This window comes from Centrocercus urophasianus, unplaced genomic scaffold (genome assembly GCF_019232065.1).
Source record: "Centrocercus urophasianus isolate 14NV4802_14NV808 unplaced genomic scaffold, USGS_Curo_1.0 seq_23, whole genome shotgun sequence".
NCBI lineage: Eukaryota > Metazoa > Chordata > Aves > Galliformes > Phasianidae > Centrocercus > Centrocercus urophasianus.
In genome coordinates this window covers 18,042,461-18,068,099 of record NW_024884789.1, presented here as the reverse complement: position 1 = coordinate 18,068,099, position 25,639 = coordinate 18,042,461, and the positions used below count along the sequence as shown (strand labels likewise).

At 42.1% G+C, this 25,639-nt stretch overlaps 1 protein-coding gene across 1 annotated transcript in view; it reads left to right on the top strand.

Moving 5' to 3' along the window:
• The window catches only part of NEO1 (neogenin 1), a 180,795-nt gene that overhangs the window by 43,522 nt on the left and 111,634 nt on the right, over positions 1–25,639 (top strand). The window contains exons 2-3 of the mRNA XM_042824549.1: positions 7,199–7,516; positions 23,465–23,740. Of these exons, the coding sequence (XP_042680483.1) occupies positions 7,199–7,516; positions 23,465–23,740 (594 nt within the window). The remainder of the gene's footprint in view (positions 1–7,198; positions 7,517–23,464; positions 23,741–25,639) is intronic.

Genomic DNA, 25,639 nt, shown 5'->3' with positions numbered 1-25,639 from the left:
TAGATCATGATTTGATGAAATGTCAGGTTTTATTGAGCAGAATGGTTGGGAACACCCTTTCTTTGTGGTATCCCAGGCAGTGTTCCCTCAGCAGTCTCCTTGGTCGGTGTGAGAAGGTGGCATGTGCAAACAAGATGGCCCACTAAAGAGGAAGGCTGAAGCACCCAGCTTTATGCTTCTCCTTCAGGGGATTTGCTTCAGCAATCAGTTACCTTGCTGCCTTTCTGCAGCATGGAACCCTTTTCAGTAAGGGTGGAGAGGTGTTCTCTACAGGTTTCTGCACTTGGCAAATGTAGAGGCCCCTCCCTTGCAGACCTGAAGGCATCGCCCTGTCCCATGTGGGCTGGAGTGGATTGGAGCCCCCGCATCATTCTTCAGTCATCATGGCTAGCCCACACTGCTTCATGACATAGGGACAAAGATGAGTTACTCTTTTTGATGGATATCTTTGTTATGGTGTATTAAATCATTAAAAGAGGAAATCTGCTTGTACTGAAGGAGAAAGGAATCTAGTAAGTCTGGGGAAATCTAGATTTATACATGGCATTACTTATTTTATAATGTTACATCATTTGCTCTGGTAGGTTCCACTGTCAGCATTCCTTTGGAGTTATTAAAGCACCCGCAGGATTTATGCCATCTATCTGCAGTCATGGAGAGCTCTTACGCTTTTTAGTTTTTTTCTTGATGCTTAAGTGCAATACCATTTTTGCCTCATAATTCATGTATTGCAGAGCCTTTGCAAAGAAAGAAATGAAATGGAGTTTAGAGCATGCAATTTGGAGACGCTGTTCTTGGTTTTACACTGAGAGTGAACTTCAGAGCCTCTGTGTGTGTTACTGGGCTTTGGGAGCGCTTTAAAAATAATCGTAGGAAGTCTCTGTTGGATTGGGGTATGAAGTCATGGAGTGCAGTTTGACTTGGTCAGGTGGTCTGTATTCTACTACAAAGGGAAAAAAGATGGCATTAAGAAGAATCTCTGTTTTTGTCTGTACCTTAGTTCTGCTGTGGCATATTATCATATACAAACATTGCTTGTTGGCCAGCGCAGAATGTTTCTGATGTTGTCAGGGGGGAAAAATTACCAACCTGCTAATAATACATACTTTTGTGGAGAGACTAATGCAGGCAGCAATTTATCCATACAGGTAATGTGCTTCTTAGCACAACAAAACCACAAAGCAAGTGCATGGTGAGCTCTGACTGGCAGTTTGCAAAGAACAATGTTTGTAGCACCTTGAGTTAAAATCCATTTGTATAACTCCTGAAGACAGTTTTTTCCTGTGGTCTAGGTGAGGGACAAATGTAATGTTTTAGGGATGCTGAGGGCTGGTGAGAGTGTTGGTTATGTTCTGATGAAAAGAGTTAAAAGTTCTGTCCTGCAGCAAGAGAGCTTGTATCTTCTGTCATTGACTTGGAACGCACAGAAAAGCACTTTGCAGTAATTCCTGGCAGTCTGGTGAGGACTTTGTCTGATCCTTGTACTTTCGGCACCAGTTTTCAAGGATATTACATATTTACTTGTCAGTTGCTTTGAATCAGAAGGATACATATCATGCCTTCCAACTGAAACATTGTAAATGTAAGTAATCTTCCTTCATCAGAGCCCTGTATTTCTCCTGCCAACAAATGAATCTTTGGGTGTTAATCGATGACAGATTTTTGGTTTCCCTAACTTACTCTGGTTGGAAAGTAATTCTGAAATTACACCTGTGTTCCACTTTTTCTTTTTTGGATTGTCCTGCCTTGATCCTTGTGAACTGGAATGAGATTCCAGTTTGAGATTCAAGTCCTCTGTTTGAAGGCGGTTGATGGCATTGCCAGGAACACATCGGTCCCAAATAATTCTGGTGGCAGCAATGGATTTGAGTTGAACCCACAGCACCGGTAGCAGTGAAGCCTCCTACCTCATATTGCTGCCACGTGTGCTGGTAGGAGGCAGTTCAAATGAACCGAGGAGAAGTGTGAGCTCAGGGTGTTTGTCTGAAGTTATTTTCCAGAATGCCGCCACTTCTGCGACCCTTGCATCAGGCAGTTGTGTGATTTACTTTGCTGTGCCAGACCGTTCACGTCTTCCAGCAGTGAGCTGCTTAATGGAGAGATGCTTCTTCCCACTTGAATGTTTGCTATGCTGGGCAGTTCCTCACTTGCAGATGTACCACTGCACACAGTGCGATGCATCGAGCAGAACGTGTGAAAAATCATGATGATCCCTCTGTAGGTGTGTTAGCAGGAGAAGAAGAAAAGGCTGAAGGAAGTTTGGGATTTCTTTTTTGCACCAGCCTTTGAAAATGCAGCGTTTGGAAAGAGTGACTGAGCTCTGCATGTCTTACCTAGCTGCTTTCAGATCCTGTAGCAGGGAGGTGGTACATTAAAACTTCCCTTTTTGGGTTTAAAAGCCTTCTCATGGTCTTGAGGGAAGTGCACTGTGAGGAGGGATTGGGCAGATTGATCTTAATCTTGTTAAGTCAGTGCGATGTCTCAAATGTGCTTTCTTTGGGCCTTTTTCAGTGAGAAGAGCAGTCCTAACCCTGAGAGAACTGGCTAGGCAGTTTCTGAATTGCTGTTTAACTCTGGGTATTTGTGAAGAGGTGAGCAGGACTGTGAAAATCCCAAATATTTCAGGTCACAGAATCATACAATGCTTTGGGTTGGAACAGACCTTAAAGATCACCTTGTTCCACCCCCTGCTGTAGGCAGGGACACCCCTCTCTATCCCAGGCTGCTCACAGCCCCATCCAGCCTGGCACTGAATGTTTCCAGGGAAGAGCATCCACAGCCCCTCTGGGCAGCCTGTGCCAGTGTCTCACTGCCCTCACAGCAAAGAATTTCTTCCTAATATCTACTCTAAATCTACCTTCTTCCAATGTAAAGCCATTGAATGGGGAAAGAGAATGAGCCAGGGCATAAAAAAGCAGTCAGCTTAGCTGGAAATATTTCAGACCTTCTAGTTAGCATTTAAAAAGCTTCATGGAAGAAAGATGATGTTATTCTTTCCTCTACCACCAACCATTTAAGAATACTTTCCTAATGAAGGGGGAAGGGAGAGCTGAACTTCACTGCCATAGGATGGCCGTGAAAAGGGCTGGATAAGTCCCAGGAGAACTGATGGTGATGAAAGCTGTTTTGTGGGGGATTTTGTTCTTGTGTGTTCTGAGTAATTTCTATTAGATGTCTTTCATTCACAGCCCGCGTGACAGAGTAAGCTATATTTGTTAAATTTTCACACCACATAAAGCTGAGAGGAGGAGGACAAGGTTCAAGAGCAGTACACTTTTTTTGGAATGAGGAAAATCTGGAGGAGCCAAAAGCAAGTTAATACAGTTAGGCAGGAGTAATCAGCTAGTCAAACATTAAATGGCAAAGAACCAGCTCCATGGCAGTTTCCTAGAAAAGGGTTGAGGGATTTGGGGAGTGGTGGGATCACAGACCCATGCAGTCAGCGGTGCCGTGCTTCTGCTGTAAGCCCTGCTGTGTGTATCTTGGGAGGGATGATGAAAGACCTTGTAGAGCTTCCAAAAGATGTGAAATGGCATCGGGTCTTTGCTTACCACTGAGCTCGTCTCTGCTGAAGCACTCAGCTGTGTTTTGGGCACAGGCCTTAGGAGGGAAGCACTGGCCAGCTGTAGCATATTTGGAGAATTGTCAGAGCCCTGTGATGCAGTCTTTGAGGTGACTGAAGGAGCTAGATATGCAAAGCCTAAGGAAAAGACCACAGTTATTTTTGTTTAGGTTTCTTGGGCCAACGTTAACACAAATCAAGCTGCTTACTTGAAGGAAGGCCACTCTCCACAGGACCTGCCAGTCCAGTCCTTAATAACTTGGCGCCATTTAACTGAGTGATTGGTAGGCTGATGGGGTGGGAGAAGTGGCTGGTTGACAGAAAGGCATGCTTATTAAGCTCTTGTATGTACAGAGCATCCCTGTGCTGAACCAAGGGTTAAATGAGGTGTGAACTTGCTTGGCTGGAGTGTAGATGCAGCTCTACCAGCGCTTCTTGGAGTGCCCAAACTCCACACTGCAGAACTTCTCTTAGAGTGTGGGCTGGAAAATTCTCCACGCTGTCTAATTTCCTCTCCTTTACCATGGGTATATGTATTTACCAACCTTACTGCTTTTTTATCCACTGCTTTCTGTGCAGAGTTAAAGCAGACAGTGCAGTCTTCACAGGCTTTTTTTTGGCAAACCTTTTTAATGTTACCTCTGAAACCTGGCTGAGCATCTGCTTTCTTGAAAGTCTCTCATCCCTTCTGTGCTGTTTTGGCACGTTCTCTCTGCTCTAGACTCTGCAGTGTTATTTCTGTGGTCACCTCCAGGATAACTGGAGCCCATCAGTGGACTTGATCTGCTCCAGCCTGCAGTGAGGCCTGGAGAAGGCAAACTGGAAGCCAGCCTCATGTTTTCAAGGGGAAGTGGCATAGGATAATATGCATGCAGCTAGCAAGTATAGCTTACTCTGTTGGCAGCCTCTCAAGCATATGAACTGGCAATGAGGTGCAAGACCTCTTTTTTTCATCTTGATTAAAAAATCTGGAAGTAGAAGCAGAGTTGAGTTTCAGCCTGCTTGCTGCACTTGTGCCGACCTGCAGAATGAAGAAATAAGGTTGCAATTGCTGGGCATTTGTGCAGAACTGACTCTTACAGAAGGTGAGAAAAGTCAAGAATCTCAACCACAGGAAAACTGTAAATGAAAAATGCGAGATCTGTGCTAGTAAACAGGCTGGGGAAAAGTGGTTGTACAGATACTCAGCAAGCTCTTCCCAAGTGAACTTCGGCTCAAACTGGCTTTTGTTACTTCCTAGTGATTTTTCTTTTATTTTCTTTTTTCCTCTTGTGTTCTTAGGTTTTATTTGAAAACTCAAAGCTTGGAAAAGCAAAACTGAGTGCATTGTGTTTGTTCTGGTAGAGATCTGAGCGTCCCTTGGAAAAAAAACAACCAAGTTTGTAAGAGAGGAAGAGGGTTGACGGCTTGGCTTGGGCAGAAGGCTTCCTGGTGGGAGACCCAGGGACCGTAAGGCTGAATTTTTAAATTAAAACAACAGCTTTTAAGTTTGTGGATTGATGGTTGAGATCGTGCTGGTCTAAAGCTGTTTTTGTGCTGTTCATGATTATTGTTTTTCTTGTCATTTGAGCACTGGAACTGAGGACTCCTCACACAAAGTCGGTGCTCACAGGTGTGCATGTGTTCAAATGAAGCACGCAGGAATTTTGTAATTTGCTCTGGCTTTTGTTCCGTCTTTGCTTTTTGTCCTCAGGAAGGACCAAATCTCAAGGATTTGGATACTGACATAACAGATCTAATCTTGTCTGAGACTGCAGCTGTCACTAGGGAAACCTCAGTCTTTCTGTTCTGAATTCATCTTTGAATTCTTGAAGGTAGAAGAACACGGGGATGACAGACCCTACAGAAGTGTAATCTATCTGCCGTTCCTTTCGCGCGGCTCCTCCTGCCTCGTCCCACATCTCCGTGGCTCACGAGGAAGAAGACAATCTGTCAGTGCAGGAGCTGAGCCCCTCTCCCGAGGGCTGCTGGAGTCTCTTTGGAGGCAAGGAGGCATTCTGTGCGGCTCAGTGATAGAGGGAACCTTGTCAATTTGTTAATTAGGGCCATTTGAGAAGGTAAATCTCTTAAAACCAAAAACCCAAGGGACTGAGGAAGCTAAGATGCTTACAGGACAGCCTTTCTTTACAAGTAAAGGTTTTCCGTGCTTCAGTTTGTGCCTGTGATTGCATTTGAAGTGTTTTTTTAACGATGCCTTACAGATCACCTTTAAATTCTTGGACTTGTCTAAAAGGAAAGCCACATCCTTGAGGTACTGTGTGCTGCTTACTGCCAGGCCGAGCAACCTGGTTCACGGGAAGCCTCCATATACAAACACCTGGTGCAAACCACGCTGTAGCTACCTATGTGTTACAGCAGAGGACAGGTTTTTGGTCACTTGTTTACTATAGAGCCTGAATGTGCAGCTTGAAATTGGTGTAGAATTGAGAAGCTGTGCCCCCAGCACAAATTCAAGACTTATTTTCTCATATGAGAACCATACACGGATTTGAAAGGGCAAATGTATTTCCCCATGTTTGCTTTGGAGCACGTGCTAACAAATAGCTTAACGGTGACTTGGGCTGTTTTTAAAAGAAAGAAACAAGGAAGAAGGTAAAGGATAGCCCTGCCTCTGTGGTCTTTTAACTGCCCAGTGTCCAGTAGATGGCCAGTAAATAACTGTAAAGCAGGCAGGTTTTTGTTAGCTCATCTCTGGTTTGCTGGAGGACAGGTAGTAACAGTGCTGTTTGTAGGTGTGTGCCCCAACCCCAGGTGGAGGAGGAGTGCTGGAGTACAAGAGAGGAGCCTTGATGTTAGTTTGGCTTTAGATTATTATCAGCACATTTAAAGCACAGTGAAATGACCACGTTTTCTCCCAAATCAACCTTTGGTGATTCGTGAAACTGTTCTTCCTTGGAAGAAACTTTCTGTTTTCTATGAGTGATTAAATTAAGACAAGTCCAAGTGATAGTGACATGTAGGCTTTCTGCTGGACCAAACATGCTACAAATACAGTAATTAAAATTCACTTTTTAATGGAAAGTAGATGTTAATTATAGATGTCTGTTTGGGAATACTTAAAATGGAAAAGTAATCAAGTTTATCCTGAGCCAGAATAGAAGTAAAAAAAAAATGTTTTATGGTGCTTGCGTGATGTGTTAAGCTCAGAATTGGAGACTTTTTCTCTCAAGGGCTGAATTACTCTTCTTGTTTCCTAATGTTTGTTACACAAGGGAAATGACCGCACTGCTGTTCCTGGCATCCCTGCCATGGAAGGCAAGAAAGAAGTCGTAAAACTAGATGCTGTTTGTATATTATGTTATTCAGGCATGTGCATTAGGTTTGTGTGTTTTGATGGAGCAGGTTTCTGTGTAATGGGTTGCTTGGGACTGCAAAGCGTGGATTCCAGTGTGAGCGAACCAGTATGGCTTCGGCACAAAAAGTTTCACTTCATTTCCAAGAGTTCATGGGTGTGAGTAATCAAGGCAGACAATAACGTCATGCAGACCAGCCTGTTCCTGAGGAGACCACACTGTGAGCAGTGATGGCTCCTGCTCCTTTAAAGTACTTTTAAAAGAAAATGCACTTCATGTTTAAAAAAAAAAAAAAAAAAAGTGGAAGGCTAACTCCTGAAATTGTTTTGCATGTCTTTCACAGGGTCTGTTGTGAGAACCTTCACTCCTTTTTACTTCCTGGTGGAGCCGCTGGACATTCTGTCAGTTCGTGGGGCCTCAGTTATAATGAACTGTTCAGCTTATTGTGAAACTCCTCCGAAGATCGAATGGAAGAAAGACGGGACTCTTCTAAACTTGGTCTCAGATGACCGTCGCCAGTTGCTGCCAGATGGGTCTTTATTAATAAACAGTGTGGTGCATTCCAAGCATAATAAACCCGATGAAGGATATTATCAGTGCGTGGCAACTGTGGAAAGCCTGGGGACCATTGTAAGCAGAACAGCAAAGCTCACGGTAGCAGGTAAGGATTTGGTTTTTTCTTATAGTGCAGCAAAGGGCATGATCATGTAAATGTATAGTATTGCAATAAGGAGAAAGCATGTTCCAAGGAAAGAAGTTAGTATCATAACTTGGGCATCCAAGTGTGGAGCCCGCAGTACAGAAAAGACAGGGAGCTGTTGGAGACAGTCCAGAGGAGGACCACTAGGATGATCAGGGGACTGGAGCACCTATGAGGACAGGCTGAGGGAGCTGAGCTTGTTCAGCCTGGAGAAAAGAAGGCTGCAGGGTGACCTCAGTGCAGCCTTCAGGACCTAAAGGGAGCCTACAAACAGGAGGGGAATCAACTCTTTGAAAGGGCTGATATGTGTAGGACGAGGGGAAATGGTTTTAAGTTGAGGGAGGGGAGATTTAGGTCAGACATCAGGGAGAAGTTCTTTACTATGAGAGTGGTGAGGTGCTGAAACAGCTGCCCAGAGAGGCTGTGGATGCCCTGTCCTTGGAGGTGTTCAAGGCTGGGTTGGATGGGGCCCTGGGCAGCCTGGTTTAGCATTAAACGTGGAGGCTGGTGGCCCTGCGTGTGGCAGGGGGTTGGAGATTCATGGTCCTTGAGGTCCCTTCCAACCCTGGCCATTCTGTGATTCTGTGATTATCTCTTACCACTGAAATTAGGACTGTATGTATCTCCCCCTTTTTATTTTTTAAACTAAATGTAATTAGTAAAAGTTGCTTTCTGAGGAAATACTGAAGATGAGAACAATTAAAGTGAATGGATTAAGAGTAGTGTCAGGAATGTGTAATCACGATAGAGATTTGCCACACTTTAGAATGAGGTTTGTGCTGTTTGTTTTTGAAAGAGTGGGCTTCTACTTTCTTAATGTATAAATACTCTTAAAAATTAGTTTCTCTGGGGGCTTTCATGCTGAGATTTATCTGCCCTCTGCACCATAAAACATTAGGAAAACTTCTAAAAGCTGGGTGTGGAAGCCCCAGAGAACTGGAGGACTGAAGGAGAAGGCATGGATGCTGGGGGACTGTATTTTTCTGTTTCTTGAGTACCAGGTGTGAATAGATTTGACAAGCAGTTGGTCTTTTGCAGGTAGGTGTTAAGAATTTGACTGGGAAAGTGGTGTGCTTCCAGAAGGGCACTTGCTTCTTGTTGCTTATATCAGGGCTCAGGAGGGTCAGATTGTAGCAATGTTTTGTAAATGATAACTGGAGGAGGCTTAGAATCACCTGTAAGAGTAAGAGTTCAAAAACTAACAGGAAAGATAAGCTAAGGCAATGTAATGAGGAAGCAAAGCCCATGAAGCAATATTCTTTTGTTTCTCTAATGATGTTTGCCAGCCTTTCAAACAGTTTTTTTCCTTTGCTTAATAAATGTCTCCAGGTAATGAATTCTTCCTGACTAGTGCTGCAGCATCTCCCAGAGCTGCTGCTCATTGTCATTTATATTCAGATGTTGTTTCTATTAAGCTAGCTTGCAGCCTTGTGAAACATGGGGAATGTTGCAAATAAAAAACTGTGCTTTTTTTTTATACTTTAAAGGAGTGACTTTCAGAGTCTCTCTGAATGAGAAATACATATCTGAGTTCCCTGCAATGAGGACAATAAAAGCAGTTCTAACACTTGTCTCAGGCAATTACCACCTTCTTACACTGCTGTTTTTGTGTTCAGTTCTGCTGCTTTCCATAGGAGGAAGCTCAGTGTCATGCTTCTGGCCCACATGATCATTGGGTTGGCTTACTGTCGTTAAAAAGGAAGGTAGTCCAAAGGACATAGAAACTTCCAGTTCGTGGTTCCCGTGTCATTGTAGAAAATGCTACTGTGAGTGGTGGTTTCTAAAAGGGTGAAATCTTCAAAAGCCTTGTACTAATTAAAAATAAACCCTTCTGAGTTTTGTTTTTAAAAAAGTCTATACTGGAAAGGCATAAACAGTTGTCTAGTCCAAGTCAATACAGGTGTTTATTCTGTGAATAGTTTTGTCTTCCCTGACACTGATCTGAACACGGGCACAAGCAGAGTGATCAACTTCCTGGGACAAGAAAGTGTTTTTTGTTCTGTACTAGCCACGTTGCTGTTGGTGCTCCTTCTGTGCTGCTTTGTGTCCTTCCACTCAGCTGGAAACCTGATCAGTGCCAAGAGCTGGGCCAACTTAGGTCCTTTTAGGGGAAGGGGCTGCTGAAGGTCTGTAGTGAGGGGTGGAATGCTTAGCTTTACCTGGACTGTGTTGCTTTCAGTGAGCTCATTGGAATTCTGCAGTTTTGTCAGGTGTGCTTTAAACATTTTCCCCATCTTTGCTGTAATTTCCCACCTTTGCTGTAATTAGAAGCTTTTGAGATGCATTAGCTGCGGGGATGGTTAGCGTGGTGAGGTCTCTCCTTGCTCTCAGGTAACAGTGGGAGGCAGCTCATTTTCTCCTTAATTGAGTGGTGTTGTGTTGAATTTCGATAGTATGTGCTGGTGTTGTGCTGTGATGCACTTAATTTCTTCAACAGAGAATATTATGCACGTTTTAGCTACTACTTAATCATTAAATAACTTCATTGCCTGGAAATGACAAATTCTGATGAGTGAGAGAGGCCAGGGCACAGAAGAATCAGTAAAACCAGGTGATATTGCATCACACAAATGGTGTTTTGAGCTTTTAGTCTTAAATAATTGCATTTTCTCTTACATCTGAGAGACAATACTGAGCAATCTACCTGTAGTGCATCTGCTGCAAACAGGCTGATAAATTTTCATAACTTTTTGAATGATTAAAAGGACTCTCATTATAATTTGATGAGCCTAAAACCACTGAACATTGGAAAGCAACGCTCTTGCCAATATGACGACAGGAATTGATGATGCAAGGTGCTGCAAGGTGACAGAGGCGCTTAGTCAACCGCTGCATGAAGAAACCCAACCAAACACACGCACTGAATCCCTGCGTGGAGTGATTAGACAGTGACTGAATGCTTTTTGTTAGAGGGCTGCTTTCTTGGCTTCTCTCTTCGATTTATGTTTGTGACACAATGCTATAAACTTGTCACGGCGTGGGGAAATTGATGGTGGCATGGATTGGCAAGTTTGCAGGGCGTTTGACAATGTGTTTTTAAGGAACCTTTTCCATACGTGTGAGCAGATGAGAAGCCTTTGCTCTGCAGGCTTTTGCAAGTGCACCATCAACACTTTTGTGTGGCAGCGCTGGGATTTCTAAACAAGTTGATCATTTCCTAAGGATTACAGCATGACAAATACTCTGATCAATATGGTTTGTCTGTAATCTGAAATTTTATGCTATTGCAAATGGAAAGGACATTATTTACCATTCTACCATACTTCTGGTAGGAAACCTCTGGTTGTTAAACCTGCAGACAGCAGGAAACTTGTTCGTTTTCTTCAACGATCAGCAGTTTCAGGATATGTTTGCCCTTTTCCCAATGAAGTCTGTGTTCCTCTAGTTGGTTCTTTCCAGCAACTGCAGGTTGAGATTGTCATTGCCTGTGTTTCTTTCCTTTGTTGTTTCTCGTGCTCTTGCTGTGCAAACAGAGCCAGTATCGTGCTCTGAACTGGATTTGTGAAACTCTTGATTTATTTTTAAAAGTCCTTGTTTTCTTTTGGTTTTATTTTGTTGTTCCTTTCGAACTGCAGTGTGATTTAGCAGGGTGGCAGTTGTATAACCTACCTCATTTATGGGGGTGGCTGTGACTACGATGGGTTTGAAGTAGGGCAAGTCAAAGCAAGTGGCTAATATATGTAAAGCCACGAGATCTTTTTAATCAGTACCTTACTACAGTATGCTTTTTTAATTGGTTTTTGAAATGCAAATCTGGCTTTGATACTGAAGTGTCAGTTATGGCTTAGGAAGGGTGAGGGGTTGCGATAGCTTTTACGAAACAATTGATTGTTTTTTTTAATGCCAATCTTTTTTTCAGAACCGCATCTGGTATTTGTCTTGGAAAAATAAATTCCTGTGTATTATAGTGAAAAATACGGTGATACTAACTTAAAAATGTTCCTGTGGCAATCTTCTCTTCCCCAGTCACTCTTTATTACTCCTTTGTTAAAGCTTTCATAAATCTTTTATTGAGAGAATGGAAATGCAGAGAACTGAAAGGTGTGAAGTGACAGTGACAGAGTTTCATCGTAAGGATTTATTGGTTTTGTATGGCCATTCAGAGACTGTTCACTGAAATATTTATTTCATCTACTGTCTTTTTTCCCAAGTGAATCCATTTGTTTTTTGATTCCCCTTCTTCCATTTAGCTTTGCACTTGATTGTACTTGGCTTTGAGCTTTGTGTGTAGTTTGCTTGGTTGTAGTGAGTTGCTTGTGTAAAAGGTACTGGTGTGCTGCCTTGAGACTAACACCACGTGGCTCTGACTTCCCTGCTCCTCACTTAAGTATCCCTTATATTAGATGCATTATTTTTATTTGGATACTCATAGAAATTACGCTTTCAAACCTTCATTTTACTATTATTTTTAGAAGAAGCACAGGCTGGTTAGTGAGCAGAAGACCTCAAGAGCAGAAGGCTGTTAGCTGTTCTCTAACTTCTGTGTAACATTACACAAACCTGTCAAAAATTGAGACAACAAACTGTGGAGCTGCCTTTGAGTAACGTGACTTGCTTCTTATCAATATATCAGATAATGGGAAGAAGTTCACTTGAGAGATTGTTCCCATTTTTTCTCTCCTTCTTGCCTTTTAAAGTTTTATTGCACCTTGAATTTTTCAAGTTTTGACCTTCCAAATGGAACTGCTACTGAAATGAAGGGAGGCCAGGATGGGGCCCTGCTGCAGCTCTCGCTGTAATGTGGTTTGGAGGAATTCTTGAATTCTGAGCCAGGAGATGCTGGTACACGAGCGTGCTTCTGTTGCTGGTTGCACCATTTGACTTCAGGAAGACCTCCATGCTTGGCCCTTTCCTCAATGGATTAAAAAGGAATTTCTCTTCAAGAAATCCAGATAACTTTTTTTGTAACATAAGATGGAAAGAGGAAGATTGTGTAGAAGGAAAAGAATTCTTGCACCCGTTCCACATTCGGATGGGGTGCAGGAGGTGCAGCTGTGGCCAGCAAGCATCTCTGGGAGCAGCTGCAGTGTGCAGGCGGCTGGGCCTGGTGCTGCAAAGGTTGTATCACAAGGGTTTTGTTTTGCTGGGTTCCACACGTGAGGTTCCTGAAGGACAAGAGAAGCATAGGCAGAGCTGGGCAGAACGCGCCGTGTGCTCCTTCCAGCTCCGTGGGGGTGTGGTTAGCAATGATTCCACTTTCTTGGTTTTTTCCCCTCAGTATTGTTGCATATTTCCCTCAAAAGAGGAGGGGAAGGAGAGCCTTTATCTTCATGCATAAAGAGCTTTCTGTCCCTTTGAATTGGAAATAACCTAAGAGCATAGACGCTTCAGTGGAGAGTACTTAAGAGCACTTAACAAATAAAAGTAAATGACACAGGTGATAAATTTTCCTTGCAAAACTGTGTTTCATGTGGAAAAAAAATCTGCTTTTTTTTTTTTTTTTTCCATTTCATTCTATAAACGATCTTAGTTAAAAATGCATTTCTTTTCAAGGATGAGTAAACGAGATGGGTAGTTCTTACAAAGCTGCATCTTATGGACAGATCCTGCCAGCTGGGTGTGGAAACAGGATTGTTGTTGTACCTTCTATTTCGTTCTGAGTTCTTCTTTAACAACAATTAAATAGTACAACTTGGGACAAAAAAGCCAAGCTGGCATTTATTTTCTAGAAATGGTGAATGCAATGAAACGGAGCCTGCTCAGAAAAGGGGAGGGATTGTGGATTCTTTCCTTAGATGAGAAGATGGAGGAGGAAGGCCAGATGGGCAAACATCAACTCCTGCTGCCAGCTGTCCGGCCCACACGTGAAGGGAGGTATCCTTGGGCATCCTTGCTTTCGGGCTGTCCTGCTGGCACCAGTCAGTCTCCAACACACAGTGCCAAAACCTTTAAAGCCTCTGGTCATTTGATACGGCTATTAGGATTATTTTCTTAATTAGGCACTATCTTAAACATAGCATTTCTTTTAAACCCAGAAGATTCGTTTTTATCAGTTTACCAGTGGACAATTCAGGCTGTTAAGGATTAGCCTTGTAATTAGTGAAGAAAGTGTCCTTTAGTAGTGGTTAGTGGACGAAGTTGGCTTTATATTACTGTACTTTGTAAAATAATACATATCTTGATGCAGAGAGGTTGGATTTAAATGTGGAAGTTGGTGGCCCTGCATGTGGCAGGGGGGTTGGAGATTCATGATCCTTGAGGTCCCTTCCAACCCTGGCCATTCTGTGATTCTGAGATTCTATCATTTATAATGAGTTGCAGTACCCATTCAAATCTTGATCTATGCTTTTGAAAATATAGAAGGCAATGTAACTCATCTCTAGGGAAGCATGAGTGCTGTGGAAGGGAGCTCTGCTCCCAGATCTTCTTCTTCTAAAATCACTTGGGCTTATAGTAGATGAGCTGTTGATGAATGATTCTGTATGCTTGTACGAAATGGAAATGGAGAGCGTATTGATGATTCATCAGCACCCCGAATGAGAAGGTTGGATGGATGTTGTTTACATTGGCCTTCTCATTTGTTAATATTTTCACTCAAATGTATATTTCTCCTTATTTATGTTCTGCGTGTCAGCGCCAGCAATCCCTTTTGTAATTCTATTTGACAAGTTCTGCAGAGATTGCTCATTCCAAATCCCAAAGTGTCAGGCAAGCGATAGTTACATATGCAGACTGTATTCTTTCCTAACTGTATCTTAAAGTAGGGGATTCAAAAAGATATTTCAGCTTTACTCTGACAGGCTGAAGGTGATGGATTTCTACAGTGGCATTGTTCAGACTTTAGATCAACTGAGCATCGCCTTTGGAAAATGTTAAGAGCTTGTACTGTCACACCTACCCAAATGAAAGCTGACAAAGGCAGTTACGGCTAGGAAGGAGCATGGGACAGGCATGTATATGATAAATTGCATGTTTTTTCATGGTAGAAATTCAGAAGGAAGCTTAGTGACAGTGAAAATGAAAGAAAATAGAGGAATAGATAGTTCCATGAGTTATTTCTTATTAAATGTGTATCTGGCTGATTTCAGCGATGCTGAGATGCTGGTGGCATTCCTAAAGTGTAGGGCATGTCTCATTATTCACCTGATCACACTAGAAATGAAGGAAAACAAACCCACCTTCCCTCTTTGCATACATTATTGTTCCCCTTTTCTTCAGAGGCAGCGAGGGGAAATGTGTCTCTATGTGTAGGTCAGTGTGTAGGTCTCTATGTGGGTGCTGCCCAGCCCTCTTTGATTCCTGCTGGTTCCTGGATTAGAAACACCGTCATTCTGCTCTTCTGCAACTTTTCTGAAATTGAGCACATTAAAAATGGAGCCAAGAAAGGCTTTGTTAGGTAGAGACCTTTACAGAATTCTCTCTGATATGATGAGCTTAATTGCTAGCAGCTGTCCATGATTCAGGGCTCAGTGGTGCGATAATCCACATCTTTGTGGTTTTTATCCTGATCCCTGTGACTGATCAACAGTTCTGGTACATAATCTGCTAGTTATGTATATATATTTGTAGTGTTCCTTCTCCTTGCTGCCACGCACGTCTCTAGACATCCTCTTGTTCAGCTGAAGGCTTACATTCAAGTTCTTTCTCCTGCTGTGCTTGTCTCTCGGTGTCTCAGTCTTTTTGAGGGGTTTCTTTGCTATTTGTTAACTCAGTGTATTTTCCTGTGAATTTTTTAGATTCTTTCCTGTCTCTAAATGTCTTTCTTCAGGCACCTGCTGTCTCTGACAGTCTGCAGAGTTGCCTGCAAAAGTTTTACTGATCTTCCCTCCAGATCTGTGTGTTAATCTTTTTCGAATAGCTTGTTCACATAAGCTTTCGTAATTGATAGCCTTGCTTGGATCTGAAATTATTTAACCTGTCAAGCTCTTCTCTTTCACCACGATACTCAGATCTTATTCTTCTTTTGTTGTAACTATTGATTTTATTTTAAGAAGAATTGCAAGCATGTGGTGTTTTTATTTAAGATCTTCAGTTGCTCAGGACCTGAGGTTTCTTAAACGAGGTGGTAATCTACATACACTGTCTTAGGGTCCCTTAAAATCCTGCAGTGCTTTTATTGTCCTTGCTGTTAGGATGGTATCAAATGAATTATTTCATTGGTTGTACACTCTCTCTTCATTTTTCTGCCTTAGCAACGTCTACTTCCATGTTTCCCCGCATTGGCAGTTGCAGAGCAGTCTTACAAGCACTGTGAGGCTGGCTGATCTTTGTTCTGGTTTGTGGCCTGCTGCTGAACACACTTCCGCTGCTCAGAAAGGACAGCTGTGTTTGAGCAGCAATAAATACATTTTCAGTACAAGATTCTTGATGCTGGCAGCCTGCTTGACTTTTTCCTTCTAGCTCAAAACCTCTTCATTCTCGCAGCCTTTCACTGTGAACATGCAGGCAGGCACCAGGGGTGCATCCCTGCTCAGAGCCAGCCTTACCTGCTAGTAGAATGCCCCTCCTGCTTGTGCTGGAGCTGCAGTCTGGAGCATTGCATCAGGTGCAGAGCCCAGTGGACATATGCTCCGAGTTCTGTTGGGAGCTGATGCTCCAGTGGAAATGCTCTCAGGATGTACATCATGTCTGCTCTTCGTTTCTTGATCCATTTTAATATTTCATTATCCCCGGGACTTCTGACAAAGGATGTGTTTGGCAAAGTAGCACCATAAAGTGACTCCTAGGCACCTCACCTGTCTCTTGCTCAATATTGTGCTGTCAGTCACAAGCCGAATAATTTCACTAGGATTATCTTCTTGCATGTTGTATCACTTCTGCTCATCAAGCTTTTCTTGCAGCAGGAGTCAGCTGACACATGAGATTGTCTCCTGGTTTGAATGCAAAGAGCTGCTCTACTGTCTTAAGGAGTTAGATCTTATTTCCTTGTTTCCAGTGGTGGGCTGAGGTCAGAAGGTACTCTCTGTGTAATGCTTTGAAATCAGAATTGATCTGTAGTACCATCATGCGTTGAAGTGATGTGAAGGGACAGTTTTCTCTACAGTCCACATGGCTGTCTTCTTATGCTCTTGCTTGGTCTTCCGTTATGCCAGACTTAGCAGAATGATATTACTTATCACATAAAGGACAATTGTATAAACACTTTTGGAATATTTAGGTGCATTTTGGTAGTCAAAGCACTATCTGAAAACTTGGCGTATGTATTTTTATTAATTTGTGGCAAAGCTCAAATCCAAATCTGAGGGGCTTAGTGGCAACCTGAAGCAATTCATGTAAGCAGACCCTCTGCTCCAGACGTGATCCATTTTGCTCTGACTTTCCAAGCTAGAAGTTTGCTTTGACATGTACAGTTCTGTTCTTTCTTGCACAGCGTGGCAAAATGCTTTCCAGGCTGTTGTAAGCATCTTCACATCCTTCTCTGTCTAGTTTTCTGGAGCTGTATTATCATAGGATAACTGATCCTGGAAGGTCTCCTTATCTCTAGTTCAGTTGCCTCTTCAAAACATGCCTAATATACCACAGCACTGCACATATGCACATTATGTGTGTGTAGGTACATCTGTGTTCATGTTGTTGTCTATAGTGATGTTCTCTCCCTTTTCTCCTTCTTATTCAATTCTGGTCAAGCCATATTTTTTAAAAAGCAGCCAGATTAAGCATGCCACCAAGGCTGCCTCTGACAGACAGTATTCTGAGTATGAGCTGACATTTCTCATTCCTCTTTTCTATTCCACATGCTTCTTGCTTTAGGTTAGCCAGTAGATTTTTTTCTTTTGTTTCTAAGAATATTCCATATAAAAACATCGAGTCTTATCTTAATTCAGGTAATGCTGGATTTGTGCTCTCCACAAATGTTTTGTACTTATGAAGTCTGATGTATTTGCTAGAGAGATTGAGGGAGTGCCTCCTGTTAACAAAAGTGTATTTTAAAACGTTTCACACCTCTGCCACTCAGACAAATGATGCTGAATAATCTGTAAGCAAAGGGGAAGAAAAGAGCTGTGATAATTTAATGAAGTGTCCACAGATGGCCGGACTTATTAATTTTTTAACAGGGTTTGGGTGTGAAGCTGATGCTCGAACAAAATATGCGGCATCTTAAAGATCGGCGGCTTTGCTGGAGGATAACAGATGTTGTGGCGATTTTAACAATAGGGTCTCATGTTGCTGTCCTCCTCCACCTACTGCTGTTGCTAAAATCTTTGTGTTTCCCAAGAGGCTTTTTTAATAAGCAAAACAGTAGCAGAGTTATCAATTTGCCATGAGCTCAAATTTGAATAGGGAAAAAGAGAACGGGAGAAGAAATGAAACTTTCTTAAATCGTCATTTGTGTATTAATTCTGTCTCTTTGTGTCTGAACAGAGCAGTGGAATACGTGAGAATTGTGATTTGCAAGCTGTTAGCAGTGAGATTTGTGGGCGGTGCAGCTAAAGCTGGGCAAGGCTTGGTGAGAGAAAATGGAGTGAGTTTTGAACAGCAGAGGTTTTCCTGGTATTTGAGGTGCAGCATTTTGGAAGAACTTGTGGCTGCTCCTTGTTTTGCTTTTTCCATACTGCAGTAGAAATACTCAGGGGAAACTTGCTGAGAGCAATTGGGGATGCCATAAAAAAGTTTGACACTGGCTTTGTGAGACGTGTAACTGCATAAAGTTGTAAAGTTGGGTGTTTTGTTTAAAACTGTTGAATTCTTACCCAAAGTACTGTGTTCAATTCCAGGCTGCGGAGTAGCAATAGAGGAGCTCGAGCACAGGATGAAAATGCTTTTGTGGATTTGATCTGCTGGGCTTGCAGCCATGTGGTAAAGGTATACAAACCTGCCGCAGGAAGGGCAGAAGTGAATTCCTCTGCAGCCTTCAGTTGCTCTTGAGAAGGTTTCTTTTTTTCTTCTTGGCAATGTTGGTTAGTAGGCCAAAAGGTTAGTAGGCTTCTGAAGAGGATTAAATGTGCCCGTGGCAATAGCATCTACATTAAATAAAACTGGACATTTACTGACTGCTGACAGCATTCAGAAAGAAAGGGAGCATTTACTCTCAAGTTAGGGAGCGTGTTGTTTGAGCAAGTAGTTGAGTAACTGTTGATTATGGACCTTTTTTTCCTTTCAGTCTTCTTGAAAATGATTGGCACTGTCTGCGGTTGCAGAGGGACTGCTGAACCCAGATTAGCATCTGGCTCAGTGTAATGAATTCCTCTTCTGGAAAATACAGGGGATGAAATACTGGCTCTACTGAAGGCAGCAGACTACAGCCAGAATTTTCGCCATCTGTGTTTTCCAGGAGCAGGGGAGTTATTGCTCTTCCAGGCACTGCGCTGCTTTTTCAGAGATGAAGACAATGGGCCACAAATCTCAGCAATGCTTAAGCTGGGAATAGTCTGAATGGAACGAATTTGCATTAAGTAGATTTTTCATTCACATTCCTACCGTTGCTTTGGTCTTTTGGTGAGGGAGAGACAAAAGGGAAGGAGAAAATAGGGCCGGAGTTGCTCCCCCCTCCATGCCCCCATTGGCATTGTCCTAGCACCAAATCTGGTGGTACCACCTATGATTTCTATTGTATGCATGTGAGGAATCACACGATTGCTCACGTGTTCTCCTGCCTGTTTTTAGAGAACATTCCAAGTGGAAAATCATCCTCCCAGATTGAATTTATGAACCCACATTCCTGTTTGGTCAGAAATATTCTCCTTCAGCGTCCTAAAATCGATCATAATATATTTGTGCTGCCTTCAAATGATTAATGTACATACAAACATGTAAAAATTATCTTTAATATCAGAACCCCAAAGTATCATTTATCATTACATTCATTCGGTAAGTGATGGAGTAATATCTCCATCTGAATGAATGCCTTGCAACATGTGTGTGAAGAATGGGTGCTCTTTTCTCATCAGAATTCTAACTAATTTTCATTATAATAGATCATCCTGCTTTGTCATGTTGATTGAAGTGACTGGGAATTAGAAATCATTATGAGAAAAATGTATCTTTTTTTTTTTTTTAATTTAACTTTGAAAAGTAGTTTTAAAGGTGTTTCTAATTTAAATAGACTGAATTAGCTTTTGTGGTGCAATGCATTTGAAAACTATGATAAATGTTGGAGAAACGCAGGCTTACGAGGAACTGGGCTGCTATGTGAGAGTGGAAAAGAAAAGCTCTTCAGCAGAGTATTTCTGGGAGTGTGGTGCTACGAGAAGGTATGCCAGCACTCCAGTCCTCTTACTGCACTTCTAACCAGCTCTCAGAGTTAATTTAATTATATTTAGAACATTTTATAATACATCATTAATGTTTTGTGGTTGTCTTTGGGTAAAGCAGAAGGGTCCTCCTACACGGTGGAGACTTCTAGGCGGTACGAATTGCAAATAATGATGGAATGAGAAAATTACTCTTCAGACAAAATTACGACCTAGGTTAAAGTTATATATCATAAAATCATACCACGTATGATCAAATGAGGATTTTAGCGCTGTTTAAAGCGACCTGGAAAATGAACTGTGAGTTCATTGCTGCTGAGTAACGAAACCATCTGAAGTAAAGCTTATTTAACCTTAATAAAGGACCTGCCCACAACAGAACAGACAGTTGCCCAAAAAGTGAGCAGTACTAATAAGGGATTTAAAAGAATGTGGAATTGAACTTCATGTTAGAAATTGCAGGGCTTTTGTCTTCCATTCACATTCTCACGTGTTCCATAGGTTGCTGATGTACCGACTGTGCAAGTGCTGGTTGTGCAGGGTGAGGAAATGGCAGCGGCTCTGACAAAATGAGAAGGTTCACGTCTCTCTTCCAGTCTGTAAGAAAGAATTGGCTTAATTTGCAGGTCTGTTGGTAAAGATTTCTAATGAGGCGTGAATTCAGGGCCCGTACATTCTTCTTGAAGAGTAACTGATGTAGAACATGTGTCCCAAAAGGGAAGAGGTGATCCTTAGACCAATTAGTCTGATTCCAGCACTGTGCCCTTTCTAGGGAGATTTTGAAGGCTAGGCTAATTAAGATGGAGGAAAATGGAAAGAAGGCTAAACTGTACAGTGACTTTTGACAGTGGTTTACATCTAGGTCTCTTGATGAAGCAATTGATGGCTTAGAGCTGCATAATATGATGGGCATGCTGGAGGACAGACTTTTGATATGCTAGCCTGTTAGATTATAAAAGGTCAAAAGAATGGAAATTCAAATGTGACTGTTGAATTTGATAAGAATCTGAGATAATTATGAAAATGTAATGGTTCGTATTGAGAGGGAAATTGCAGAATGGAGAGATGCCTCAGAGACAAGGCGGAGGGAAGGTAATGGTTAACATCCCCATCACATGTTTTGGTGTAAAAATGAAGAACACGTCTATGAGGTTTGCAAGCGTGACAAGTTTGGAAAACCTTGCAACTCTTGCTGAAGCCTCCATGGTCTCATAGGAAGAATGAAAGGATGCTACAGAATGAGCAGCGGTGAAGCTCTCTAGCGCAGTGTGTGTAGTCATGCAGGTGCATGGTACACATACATACAATACAATGCATATCCTTGGTATTAAGTTGAGACAGCAATTGGTCATTTTACAGAGAAAACGAGTCTGATATGGGTTGATTATGACATGACAGTCTGCTGAAGTGCAGAGAACTAAAGTGATTGGGAAGAGAGAACTAAATGCATTGGGAAGCTATTTGCAGGAGACTCGGAAGGAATTCTGTGGTATTAACTTTTGGATATCTGTGATCAAATACTCAGTGACAACAGAAGCTGTGATTTGTTGTCTCTGTTGTTCTGAGGGTGGTGTGGTGGTGGATGCCACTCGAAGCAAAGGAGCTTCGCACTGAGTTTGAGGAGAAAGTATTTCACTGTGAAGATGAGCAATTCCACAACGAGTTGCCCAAGAGGTTGTGCAATGTCTGTCCGTGAGGATTAGTGGAATATGAGTGGAAAAATCCTTGAATAAGGCTCTCTGTCCTTGTAGGTGACCCTGCTCTGATGGGATTCCTGCCTACTGCAGTGATTGTGAGTCTTTAACGGGAGCAGAGTTAGCATGGCTGTGGGAATGAGAAGAAACCAAAGATCGTAGCTTCCTTACTGAGCAGAGGGAAGGCTGAAAGAAGCCAAGGTTTTTGTTCATCTGTAGAGGGAGGGAGTGATGGGTAAATATCAAATATCAAAGATGCAAAATAATTAATATTAAAAGAAGGTCAGGATCAAAGGACTTGAAGTTGGTTATAAATACATGAGGAGTAGAAATGAGAAACTTTCTTCTCTGAGAAGTGAAGCTGTGGGAGGAGGCTCCAAAGAGTTCTCCAAGAGGGGGAAAGTGTGTGTGTCACATTTGGAGGTGAACCTGTGTGAGAGAGCAGTTACATGCTGAAGCAGAAGTGATCCAGATGTTGGAAATGCAGTGTATTAGCGCTCTGTGCAGATATTCTCAAATCTGTTTTATTGTGTCCTCTCCTCACTTCCCGCCAGCTGTGTACATTTGATGTAGGTTGCTCCAAAATTAATCTCAGATAAATCTCCTGTGTGGCTGGCTTTGATTGCAGAGCCCTGAGTTAGTGCCTTTGGTCTGGTTCAGATTCATTTTTTCTATGGGAAATATAGATACTAAAGTTGCATGAAAAGTATGTATTGAAATGTGAACTTAAGTGGGTGATAATAATGAAGAGTTTTACTGTCCAAGCAAAAAATACTATTCGTTCAGGTGGGAAAATTATGAATATTGACTTGAGATGTTTCTCCCACAGCGGAGGTTAGTGAATGTGGACAAGTGTAGGGGAGAAAGCATAAGGTTTGAGCAGAGTGTAACTGATAGGCCATAGATCGTAAAGTACTTTTCTAGGGATTGAAGGGAACAGAGAGGGGTTTCTTGCCTGTCCCTTTTCTTCACCTTCACATTGAGGAACCAGGCAATATATTTTTTCTACACGTAGATGTTTTAATACCAGCTTCCCTGGTCTGTGTGGTTGTGCTTGGGTGCTGTAATTCACGCATCTCGGTCCCACTTTCCATCTCCTGCACTCAGGGCGCGCAGTGCGGTGACTTGAAAGGAAAAGGCATAAAATCTGCTTGAAGCAGGGAGGGAGAAGGAAAGGTAAAACGCCAGTATTTATGACAGGCTGTTTCTTTGGCAATATTAATCTTAAGTGTGAGGTACAGTTAACCAAAAAACCTACCTAGGGACTGTTGCTGCAATCAGGCTGCCGAGGGGCTGCAGCTCGTTGTGATGGCAGCTTCTCCTCATGCTGGCCACTGTCTTTACCAGCACACAGGCACCTGAAATGAAGGCTGAGCCTTTTGGAGATCTCAAATCTTCCTTTTGGAGGTTCTGCTGGATATCCTACATGGGAGATAGGTGTGGGGGTGGAGGTGTTCTGTGCACAGAGCTGCTGCTGTGTAGCTTTGTCTTGGGAAGAGAATCGGCCCTCAACCATACTCACCTGTATAAGGTCAAGATTTTCTTATGAATAAATGCAGTTTTACCTTACGGTGCTGTAATTAAGGCTTCTGGGAGCTCAGATCTTCGAAGAGATATCATTTTTTTCCGTTGAAATTCGGTGAGATTTGGCCCTCTAATGCCCTTAGGCTTTGTTCTGTGTCCTGGTTAATTAGAAGTCATGGTGACTTGTTCACAATTGGTGAAGTTGTACAAACTATTTTTTCAGCTTAGATTCTTAACTAAGTGCTAATTTTGATAGAAGAAGCCTAAAAATATAGAGGGGAAAAAGCCAGCTCATAAGTACTCCAGTAGGTGGTAAATTAAGATGTTGCTTGTGAACTTCAGTGGAAGTCATACACGAAGTCACCTTTTCCACAGCATCATTTGTTCTTTGTTGCCACATCCCAGTGCGTTTAAGATTCTTAGAGTTGGAAAGCAGCTTATTTTTTTTCTTTTTTTTAAAGAGAAATAATATTGATGAATCTTCACTTGGGCTTCAAAGCTTGGACGTCACCTTCAGTAATTTTTCTCACTTCTCTAACTTCTGCCTTTCCTATTGGCAGGCCTTCCCAGGTTCACCAGCCAGCCGGAGCTGTCGTCTGTCTATAAAGGAAACAGTGCAATCCTGAACTGCGAGGTGAACGTTGACCTCGCGCCCTTTGTGAGGTGGGAGCAGGAGCGGCAGCCCCTCGTCCTGGATGAGCGCGTCTTCAAGCTGCCGAGCGGGGCGCTGCTTGTTGGTAATGCGACTGAGACAGATGGAGGATTCTACCGCTGCGTCATTGAAAGTGGAGGCACCCCCAAATACAGCGAGGAGGCAGAGCTCAAAATTCTTCCGGGTATTCATCTGTTCTGTGCTTGTTGGGTTTTTTTTGTTTGTTTTTAAATAAGTAAAAATTAGTTTTACCGGTAGGAAAAACAAACTTGAGTTACAAGAGAGTACTTACAGAAAGGAGCAAGTGAGAATCTTCTGTGTTACCTTTTGGTATGTTCAAAGTCAGACTTGTCATAAGGTGCAATATGGAAGCTTTTGTTTCAAATAGCTTAAAATGTTTGCAAGCACTCAAACTGCAGCTTTTTGGCCCTCGAGAATCATAGAAATGTAGAATCATAGAATGGCTTGGGTTGGAAAGGACCTCAAGATCATGAAGCTCCAACCCCCTGCTGCAGGTAGGGCCACCAAACTCTACATATAATACCAGGCTGCCCAGGGCCCCATCCAGGCTGGCCTTGAACACCTGCAGGGATGGGCCATCCAAAACCTCTCTGGGCAGCCTGTTTCCAGCACCTCATCATCTCACAGTAAAAGAAGACTAACCTATATAATGCTGCTGGAAAATAGAAAAGCAAAATCAGTAATCAGTGTCTAAGCTCATTGCAGTGGTTCGGAATGGGTCAGACATGCAGATATTTCTGCTGTATTTTATAGCTCACAGTTCCACTGTTGACAGGTTCCAAAACAGGATTTGAGCCTTAGCATGTAAGTGATGAGGATTTATAGGTTTCTGAGGCTTCAATCCCTTCTTTAAAATACTGTTGAATTTTCTAGAAGAAATTGTTGTTTAGTCCCTTGCTCTATGGGTGCTTAGCTGGAGCACTTTTAATGATTCCAATATTTGGGAAATTCTGATTCTTAAAATTTTAGACCCGTTTGGGAAGTTTCCAGATCCCAAAAAAGGGAGGACCATGGATGCCAGTATTTTGTTACATTTAGCTATTGTTACTTGCCTGTTGCTTTGAAATGTTTGTTGTTTTTTTTATTGTTTTGTTTTAATAAGAACAAAAGTGCATTTCTAAAACTTCAACACTCAGTGTATTCTTTTTCTAGTGACAGCACTGCACTATTGTGTAGGGCTGCGTATTACCAGATGCTCTAATGCAGAGTTTGGAAACTTGACCAAGAATAAGATGTGAATGGGAATCGCATTTGCCCAAACTAGGGAAAAGTGGGTTGTATTTTGCATGGGTTTTCTTAATAATTTCCAGAGCTTTGTGTTGTCTCTGCTGATTTAGTCTTCCTGTTGGGATTCTGATGCAATTTTTACTGGTTGAGGACTTCAAGAGAGAGTTGCTAAATTTTCCATCTTTGGAGATTTTCAGGGCTAGCCTTGGCAACAGTGTGATTCACCTGACATAGCGTTGGCAGCAGAGAACTTGGAAGCAGGTGTTGTACTAAGCATCTTCAGAGGTCCCTTGCAATTAATATTTCTGTTTCTTACAACAGTGTAATTTTTTTTTTTTTTTTTAATTTAGAGTGCTAAAAGGTACTTAAAAATACCCCAGTTATACAATTGCAACTGTTTCCATTTTAAAGTATAGGCATCTGCTGGGCTTAGGCAATAAGTTATGTTTCAAGGAGGAACTAGTTTCATAAAGTTCTTCACTTCCTGGGGGAAAAGGGTTCATCTTTCAACTCTTCAGATTTTTCTGACTTTTGGCAATTAAAGATTTTCTAATGAGTTTCCATGTTGTGTTGATCTTTGAATTGTTGTGGCTCTAGGTATAGTTTTGTAATGTGTTATTAAAGGAGGCTGAATCTAGGGAATACAAATAATGCTGATTCCTTACTTTGTCGTGAGTCTGAAAGTGTTGATAATGAAGTTTGTGAAGCTTTCCTTTTAGTTTGTTTGATTTTTTTTGGTTTGTTTGTTTGTTTAAAGTAGGATTAAATGGCTGCACAGAAAGCTCTCTTAATCTTGAGTAGCCCCGTAATTGATTGTTATGTTGGAGATGCATCT